This window comes from Hydra vulgaris, chromosome 04 (genome assembly GCF_038396675.1).
Source record: "Hydra vulgaris chromosome 04, alternate assembly HydraT2T_AEP".
Classification (NCBI taxonomy): Eukaryota; Metazoa; Cnidaria; class Hydrozoa; order Anthoathecata; family Hydridae; genus Hydra; species Hydra vulgaris.
In genome coordinates, this window is record NC_088923.1 from 8,076,834 (window position 1) to 8,086,887 (window position 10,054).

At 28.6% G+C, this 10,054-nt stretch overlaps 2 protein-coding genes across 2 annotated transcripts; both read right to left on the reverse strand.

Moving 5' to 3' along the window:
* Positions 1 to 1,895: 1,895 nt before the first annotated feature.
* Positions 1,896 to 3,669, reverse strand: LOC136079157 (uncharacterized). Its single transcript, XM_065794878.1, has 4 exons — positions 3,358 to 3,669; positions 2,693 to 2,757; positions 2,283 to 2,407; positions 1,896 to 2,023 (listed from the first exon to the last, which is right to left on the reverse strand). Exons 1-4 carry the CDS (start codon positions 3,559 to 3,561, stop codon positions 1,896 to 1,898), a joined length of 522 nt encoding a protein of 173 aa, XP_065650950.1. The 5' UTR covers positions 3,562 to 3,669.
* A 1,632-nt stretch (positions 3,670 to 5,301) lies between these two features.
* On the reverse strand, positions 5,302 to 6,035 carry LOC136078971 (uncharacterized). The gene is made up of 3 exons (XM_065794754.1): positions 5,804 to 6,035; positions 5,622 to 5,726; positions 5,302 to 5,462 (listed from the first exon to the last, which is right to left on the reverse strand). Exons 1-3 carry the CDS (start codon positions 6,018 to 6,020, stop codon positions 5,452 to 5,454), a joined length of 333 nt encoding a protein of 110 aa, XP_065650826.1. The 5' UTR covers positions 6,021 to 6,035; the 3' UTR covers positions 5,302 to 5,451.
* Between the last annotated feature and the right edge of the window lie 4,019 nt (positions 6,036 to 10,054).

A 10,054-nucleotide genomic window follows, 5' to 3' on the forward strand; every position in this document is an offset into this window, starting at 1 on the left:
AATTTCAGTTGAAAGTGGTAAATGTATTGACTTTCAAATAGAAACAAAAACATGTAAATTATGTTCGATATGGAAGTTAAAAAAATACACGTACCCAGTTGAATATGTAAAGTTTCAATCATCACATTACCAAAAGTGTAAAATTAGTCATACTGGATCATCATCGGCTATGGAATCAAGTGGTGTTTTAAAACTTTTTCATCGTTCTGAAAAGAAAAACAATTTAAGGTATACCACATATCTTGGTGACGGAGATAGTAGTTCTTATACCAGTGTTGTTGCTGCTAAACCTTATGGACATAATGTAGAAATTAAAAAAGCAGAGTGCATTGGTCATATTCAAAAACGAGTTGGCACGCGTTTAAGAAACTTAAAAAAAAAGCAGCAAAGAAGTTTTAAGTGATGGTAAAAAACTAGGAGGAGCAGGTCGTTTGACAGAAAATGTTATTAACACATTGCAAAATTACTATGGCAAAGCAATTAGACAGAACATTGGTAGTTTATATGCAATGAAAAAAAGTGTAGCAGCTGTTCTTTTTCACTGTTCTGAAAGTTATGACAATGAAACACGCCATCAATTTTGTTTGCGCACTAAGGATTCTTGGTGCAAATTCCAGGCTGATAAAGTAACTGGAAAAAAAACATACAAAGAAAATATTTGTATTCCTGCTGCTGTTCGAGATTTTATAAAACCAATATTTATAGATCTTGGAAGTGATATTCTTTTAGAAAAGTGTTTGCACGGTAAAACACAAAATCCTAATGAATCCTTGAATCAATTGATTTGGAAGCGGTGTCCCAAAGATATATTTGTTAAAAGAACTGCCTTATGTGTTGGAGTAGCATCAGCTGTCCTATACTTTAATAATGGACTACAATTTTTAGAGACGTTATTTGATAAGCTTGAAATAACAGTAGGTTGCAATCTACATAACTTTTGTCTTATAAATGACTCAAAGCGCATTTCTAAAGCAGAAAAGCAATGCACAAGTATAGTGAAATTAAGACGCAAGAAACTAAGAGCTATACAAAAAGGTTTTTGTGATCAAAACGAAACATTAGAAGGTGCAGTTTATGGAAGTGGGGAGTTTTGAACAATTTTTTTTTGTTTTAATTTTTAAATTGAGTTTTTCTCAAAATCATGTTTTATAGCCTGGCGACGGAGATATTTTTCAAACCGATAATCGATTTGATCTGAAATTTGGTACACTTGTTTGTAACACATGTATTTGCAACCTCTACTAGAATTATGTTTACAGCTAATTGTGTTCTACTTTTGTGAGTGATTTTGTGTTCTCAAATAACACCAAAACTTCCAAATATGACTAAAATGCATATATTTTGACTTTTTTTGGTCAAAATCCAAAACTTTTAGTCTATGTTGTAATTGCATAAGTAAAGGATCACAAGCCAAAATTTCAGTTCAAATTTATTTACGGTTACTGAAAAAACCCTGTCGCCAGTTATTCATTTTTAGGCTTTTGTCTATCAATAATTATGTGCATAATTAATTTTTTTAAATTTATAAATTTTTACTTTTATTTTAATCATATAATATATGTTATGCCCTATTAAAAATTGAAAAAAATGTTGAAATGCAAGATTTTTTTTTAATGGTATACTACCACCTTAACGTTAGAATCAGATGTTAAGCCGACGTAAATCAAGCAATGTTCAATAAAATGCTATATTTTAAGTTTCGAGTTTTAAATGGAAATAAAATTTATCTAAATTTTAACTTGCATCTCAAACTCCGACTGAGGTTCACACATCGTCGTTTATTAATGTTTAAATATAGACTACATCTTAAATTAAAACAAAGAATAAAAAAGATTTTCAAAATATAATATAATTACGATATTAAGATATAAAACATAATTTACAAGTTATTTACTTTATATATTTCTTTTACATGTTGAAGACCGTCTTCCACCTGTGGCTTTGTCTGGAGCGTATCGCAAAATATCTTTGACGCAATTTAAAACGTCTTCTATGTTAAATCTTCTATCCTTCATTGCTGCACCTGAAATATGAAAAATGACTTAAAAATTAAACGTATCAACTATTCAAATAATAATTTGAATAATTATTTTTCTAACAACAACTAAAAAGGCATTAAAAGCTACTATTTTAAACCAATTCATATTTTATATTACTATAATATTTAAAATTGGAAATAAAAGTAAAAAAAAAAGTAAGTGGAAAAATAAGCATAGTAATAAGATATATAGTAATAAAATTTAGTAAAGCTTCTAAAAACTGAAGTAATTTATAAAACGTACAGCACACAACTTTGCAAATATTAAGACTTTTAAAAGCTTCTTTCTTTGGTCTTGAGTCTTTATTGTTTTTTAGGCGATTAGTTCCTTTAAAATTGAACTTGGCGAACACATCGTACGTAGCGACGCTAAAACAAAATATTTATATTATTATTATTCTGTTTAAAGAGAAGGATTCCGAAGCAGTGTTGAACTCCAAGTGAAAAACCTTAATATATAAACATAAATGTTAGATGATATGATAAGAACAAGTGTTCAAACTTTTAAACGTTATTTTATCTAAGAAGATTATTTGCTATAAAGTACACGATATTCACTATACCCAGGCGGCATGTGTCGTTCTTAGAACTTCTTAAGGACACATGCCCACTGGGTAAGGGCTATAGCTAATATATCATCAATATATTGAGAACCTTTCCATTATGTTCTTGACAACATCTTTAACATCTTTACCCCCAGCAGAAGACAGAGATAAAACCTGATAAAATTAGAAAATGGAATAAAATTTAATCACAAGATAAAATATTTTTATATCATTACATTAATAATATACATTAAAGTTCAAAAAACACTAATAAAATACAGAAAATTTTCTACATATTATTTTAAACTGATAGAATCAGATCACCTCTATATAATATATAAAAGACACCATTTTCTTTAGATTGATTTCGCTCATGAACGAAAATTAGAACTTGAGTAAAATATTTTTAAAAAGTGTCTTAATCAACTCTAGATCCTATTTTTAATCTATTCAAGTACTTATTAATCAATATATCTATCAAAACCCAAATTTTTAATCAAAATTCATACAACATTTATAGATGCCGATCAAAAAAGAGCTTATAATTAACAAACAAATCAACAAAAAAAATTGATTCTGTGAATCAAAATTATTCTGAGACCAGATCATTTAATGGAATTATGTCTTGGTCAGCAGAGTATTTCATAAACACAATAATATTTTTAAAATCACTTTATTCATTTTGAGGAAAAAAACCTACATATATAAATGACATAAACTGACATATGACATTAATTAAATTGACATTGAAAAAAGACATAAAAATTTATTAACCAGTTTGTTAAACTCTTCTTCATTTACTATTTTTTCCGCTAAATTATGCAACTCCTCTAAATTGCTTATTGGGGATATTTCTCCAGCTACTCCAACTGAAGAAGATGTTAAATTTAATAAAATTTTCTCAATATTTTCAAGTCTCTGATCTTGTTTGATCAAGTATTTCATTACTTTAGCTTGAAATTCTGCATAAAAAATCATAATTTTAATATTATTAAAAATTGTTCCATTACTATGTAAAAAAAATGTTAAAAAACTAAACTAGTTTTAATAAGCAAATAATTCATCACAAAACAACGACGTTATTCAAAAACAAAAAATAAACAAATTTAAATTGAAAAAAAATACCTGACTCAGTTAACGGAAACCCTTTAACTGGCAATGTAGCTGCATCTTTTCTACTATATTGACTTTTAGTAAAATGTTCTTCCTAAATGATTTTTTTTAATCAATTAATTAATGAATTATTCTAACACTATTATACCGTGAATTATATTATATATATATAAAAACATAGAAAAGTTCAACATAATAATATACCATACGCAGTCTTCTCTGTTTGGCGAGCGCTTTCGCGCTCTTGCAATTTTTTGGTCAGCGCTTTTTTTAGCGATCACCAATAATTTTCAAGTGTATTTTTAAATTGAAACAAATCTTTTTTCTTCATTAAGAAGATCTATTTTCTATATTAAGAAGTACAAAAAAGAAATATTTTTTAAAATCCCGCAAGCGAGACAAATAATGACTGTCTGACTAATGACAGTCATTATGAAAGAATGACTAATGACAGTGAATTTCAAATGGAGAAGACTGCATACAGACTCCGTCAGGTCAGGTTATCCTACTACTGGTATCTAGCACAACCTGCTTCATGTTAACCTCAGGAAGGGCATCTAGTTGTAAAAAATTGCTTCAACTCTTTCATAATGGCATTTATATGTCACTATGGAGAACCATCCAAACCACACAAGTGTGGAAACATGGATTTAAAACTTACAGAAGAAAAAAAAACTACTTTGTTTAATAAGTGTTTATGTACGGTACCTCAGAATTGTTTTGAACTTGTGAACTACCAGAGGTCTCTTGAAAATCAACCTGAAAAAAAAAATCAAAAGTAAAATAATGATAAATAAAGTAATATGCTTTAACTAAAAATATTCTCTTGTAAAATAAATAATATTTATTAATTATTGTTTGTAGTTTGGATGATAGCTGACAATGAAACATACCTCTTCGTCATTGATTTTCTTCAATTTACATAATTTCTAGTAAAAATTATTATTATTAAATTTATAAAAATTATTATTATTAAAAGTAATACAAAAAAAAAAAAAGATCATTACATAACCTAACAAAAAATAAAAATTATATAACAGTATAACTTTTCAAAATTAATAACTTTTAAAAAATCATTACTTTTTTTTCAGTTTCATTGCTGGGTAAAAACACTCTTTTTAAATTTTTTAACTAAAAAATAAGCTAATGATATACTCATCTATATATTCATCATCGTCAATCATAATTATTTCATGATGATTATCATCATCTTTAATCAAAAAATATTTAAATAAAATAGAAAAATAACTTATAGCTAGCTATACATTTTCATTGAAATTTGATGACATTTCATTCTTTTTTACACTTGATGTCTGATTCTCAAAATGCAATAACTTTTCTAAAGTTAATCCAGGAGAAAAAGGATATATAAATACAATATAAAATTCCACTTATGGGTAAGATGAGCATCGTCATCTTCTGAGTGATTTTGTCGTAAAACAGGTTCTGGTTTAGAAGTAATCACTTTTAAAAACTTACTTTAAATTTTTAAGTTGTTTAAAAAAAAAAAATTATGAAATGTTTAAAAAAAGATATTATGGAAAATATCTAGTCAACCATACAAACTTTCAGAAAAGACTCCATACATTAAATAACTGCCTAATGACTACAAAAAAATAAATTAAGCTGCCTTCTAATTTCAAGGGGAAAATATTTTTTTAATTTATAAAAATTAAACAGTTTACAAATTTGCATATACCTTGATGAACATATATTCGCGATGGTGGAGTAGGAAACTCTTCAATATTTTGACTGTTATCTACAAACTATAGCAAAATACTATTTAAATTAATTTGTTATAACCTAATTTAGAGTTAACTTTTTGCTAAGCAAAAATTATATTGGATAATTACAAATTAGTTTCCTTATTGTTTTATTTTATTGATTCTCTAAAACATCATAACGTATTTAAAAGCAATTATTACTTGTTTTTTCAATTATTTTTTTCTTTGTTGGTGAGACTTTTTCATTATCTGTGGAGAACCAGTCGATATGTGAACTGCATAACTCATTGCAAAACTCATATGTTCCTAAATTAAAATTTAAAAGCATAAAGAAAATGTTTTGCAAATATAATAGTTGACATTTTATGTTCAACACTGCTTACCAAAAACCTTAACTTTAACTAGTGGAAATTTTTTCCATGTGTGATCAGGCTCCCTTCGCCCATAAAATGCATGTTTCACTTGCAGAAAATTGTTAGATGGCCAAAAAACATGGCTTCCAGTAACAACCCAATTCGATGGGATAACACCTGAGGTATCTTCATCTTTGTCTTCATTCCAAATAGCCCAACAAAATGGTTCTTCCAACATTTTATTCATGTTTATAATATATTAGCTACTACAACAAGGATGTCATGCGTTACATGTAAATTTTTATGAATTATAAAAAATTATTTTATTATTATTGACTTATTATTGACTATTTATTTTATACTTTTTTTTTAAATAGACAATAATATTTTAAATCCTTAATAAAAGTCAATAGTCAACCAATAATTATCATCCATTTAAATGCCAATAAAATGGGATTATGTAAACCTGTTCAAATCACACAAGTCTGGAGATATAAACATTAAACTTAACAATACAAAAATTCATAATACATTGAAACAACAAGTTTAAATAAAATAACAGGAAGTCAACAAGTTAATAAATTTTGCAATGGAAAAAATAATTTTAATTTAAAAATATTAATAGAGTATTTCATGATTAACTTCAATTAATATAAAATCATCATCTTGTTCCAGACAAACTAATTTGTAGCAAATATCAGATAAAGTTATGCATTTTCTTTTCATTTTATTGAACTTAGAAATTTTGTATATTCCAAAATCTGATGAGTTACAAGGGATGGTAAAAAGGTTATCAATGGCACCAAAAGGAATAACATTGCAATCAAACTGTGATTCTGAAACTACTTCAATAACACGAACGATTTCAAGTGATTTTAAAATAAACTATCCATCACGATCATTTGGTACAATTTTATCTGAGATAGTCTTAGTGCCATAACAAACATTGCTACTTTCTAACTCACTCAGCCGTTTTGCTAATTGGATGAGAGGTTTATTTGCACTTTTTACAAATTTTTTAACAATTTGAAGAAAATTCTCAAAAGGAAAACTTGAAAGATCATGAAGGCTACAGTTATGATACAAAACATCTTCATGTAAATGAAGCAAAGAATGAACGTTATAGGAATAAAATTGTGGCCCATAAAGCCCTTGAAGATTTGATACAAAAAAAAGCCATTAACTTTTTTGCATAATCCAAGTAATGTCGTCGTTTCAAAACATTTGAGTTGCTCATTAAGGATACTGCAATGCTTAAACACAAGAAGTTCTGGTATACCTCTTTTGACAAAATATTTTTTTAAATTATTGGTCCAGTGTACAACAAGAATTGTCGAAACTCAGTTGCTTTAAAACGCTTAAATTCATCAAGTGAACGTGGTTGTCGAGTGAACTCACTGGGCATTTTGCCATGATAAAAAGCCAATTTATCGGACATTTGCTTTTTTTGCTGACATCATAGGCGACAAATACATGGGCCTTCAAACCAATATTTTATTAGCCGCTTCATAACACTAAGACAAACACAATGCATATAGTCAATAACAAACTCCTTTACACACAATATTCCATAATCTACTAAGGGAGTCCTTCCTAATTGATGAGGCTCACAGCAAACATAATTTGTACCTAGGGATGGCAATCCCGGGATCCCGAAATCCCGGGATTACAGACAAATTCATGTCCCGAAATCCCGGGATTAGTCTCTAAAATTTCCCGGGATTTCGGGATTGTAATAAACAATAAATAAAAACAAAAATTGATTAAACTTAATTTATTTATTTAAAATGTCTAAATTTTCGCTATAAAATTCGTTGAGCTGCTTATTCTCCATGCAATGTTTTCCTTTTATTTTTTAAATTCTTAACGTTGGCGTGATTGTCACAAGTTCTTTAACATTAAAAGTTATCAAATACGGAAGGTATATTAAATAAACTTTATTTATTAATTCGAAGTATAATTGTTTTCACATAAGTTCATTTTGAATTATGAATAAAGATAATTAGTCAATAAATAGCTTAAAATATAACTTTTTTTTTTCAATAAGATAGAAATTAGCCTAATATCATGACTAACTACGCTGAATTCAACAGCACAAATCTCATATGGAAACATTTTTTAAAAGGAGCAGATGAAACAGCCTTATGCAAAGTAATTACATGCAAAAAAATATTAAAAATTGCTGGTGGTTCAACGAAAGGTCTTCATACCCATTTACTTTCCATACATAAAATTAAAGTAACATCGCAGGAATCAAGTTTATCCACGACACCTTCAACTTCAAAAGAATTATTAGAACCGAAAAATAAAAAACCGAAAATCACAAGTTATTTTCCAACAACATCGAAAAAAGATGAATGCCTACCTGAAGTATCTGCCCGTATGGCAGCAAAAGATGGTATATCATTTAATACAATTTGCAACTCTTCTGATATACGAGCTGGGTTAGTTGCACGAGGCTTTAAAAATGTCCCAAAATCACGAAACACTGTTCGAAAAATAGTGTTAGACTACTATGAACAGGTTAAAAAACTAGTTATAAAGGAAATAATTGATCAAATATCAAGAGGCTTCAAGTTTTCCTTAACACTTGATGAGTGGACTTCTTTTGGAAACTGCTGATACATGAATGTGAACGTACACGAGTTGAAAAGTTATTGGAATTTAGGTTTAATTCGCATTTTAGGATCTATGCCAGCAGAAAAGTGCGTTTCACTTCTAAACGAAAGACTCGACAATTTTAAAATAAAACTTGAGGACGATATCATTGGTATTACCACGGATGGTGGTAATACCAATGATAGCGTCATGAAGAAACTTGGAAAAATTATAGAAAGTGATCAACAACTATGCTTTGCCCACGCTCTACAGCTGGCAGTAATATCAGTTCTTTATAAAAATGACCCCAATTACTTGGAAATCGATGAAATTTTAGATGATGAGCACACTACCTTTGCAAGTTTAGAGAACCACAGTGATGAAGAAAAAGATAATGATTGTATTAATGACTATGCTTCTGAAGAGGAAGATTGTATTCAAGATTCAAATAATTCATATTTGTTTAATGAAACCTCTGAGGTTACTATTAAACACCAAGTTTTTGGACCTGTTATAACAAAGGTCAGGAAAATTGTAAAAATCTTTAAAAGGTCCCCAACCAAAAATGAAAATTATTTACAAAAGTACGTAAAAATTGAGTTTGGAAAGGTCATCCATTTGATTATGGATTGTAAAACCCGATGGAGCAGCTTATTGCTTATGCTTGAAAGATTTGACAAATTAAAATATTGTGTTAAAAAGGCATTTCTAGATTTAGAATTGGATTCCAAAATTGACGATTCAATTAAGATGGACGAAAATGAATATAAAATTGTATCTGATTTAGTAGCACTTTTGACTCCTGTTAAAGCCACTGTGGAAGCACTTTGTCGACGAGACGCAACTTTAATTACAGCTGACATTGCATTAGAGTTTATGTTGACCAAAATAAAACAACAAAAATCTGAAATCGGGAATAAACTGTATGCTGCTTTGAGTCACCGAATTAAAGAGAGGAGAACACCATTAAGTAGCTTAGTTTATTATCTTCATAATGGCCAGGTTACATCAACGAAAATCACAGATGTTTTTGTACCAAATACAAGTAATCAAAATAAAAAGATTATAGTAAGCATGATAAAGCGTTTTCATCCCGCAGATATAGCATCAGCAGCAGACAGCAGTTGTGATGTTCAGCTAAACCAGGATTTAAGAAGCGACGAAGGTGATAAGAAAGTCAAAACAATTAGTGAACAATTAAACGAAGTTATGGAAAAAGGATTGATAGCTATAAGAACAACACCTATAAGGGTAGAAAGTATAACTTCTAAGATTCAAAAAGAAGTGTTTTTATTTGAAAGTGGTGGCACAAGAGGTGATCACCTTCAAAAAGTGTATAACTATATTCTATCTATACGACCAACAAGTGTAGAGTCTGAACGAGCATTCTCAGCCGCTGGGTTTTTATGCTCTAAAAATTGAACACGATTAAACAATGAAATGATGGACGCTTTGAGTTTTTTAAGGTGGAGCTTTCAAAACGAATTATAACTCTTATATATTAATGTATACTTATATTATTTTTAAACATTGTTATTTTGTGTTATCGTTTAAAGGTGTTATTTATAGTTTAAATTACTTTACTTCATCAGTTAAATTAATCATATAATAGTGTTTGATAATTAAAAGTTCTTCACAGGCTTTATCTTCTATGATTGTAAGTTTTTCATTCAATCCCGGGAT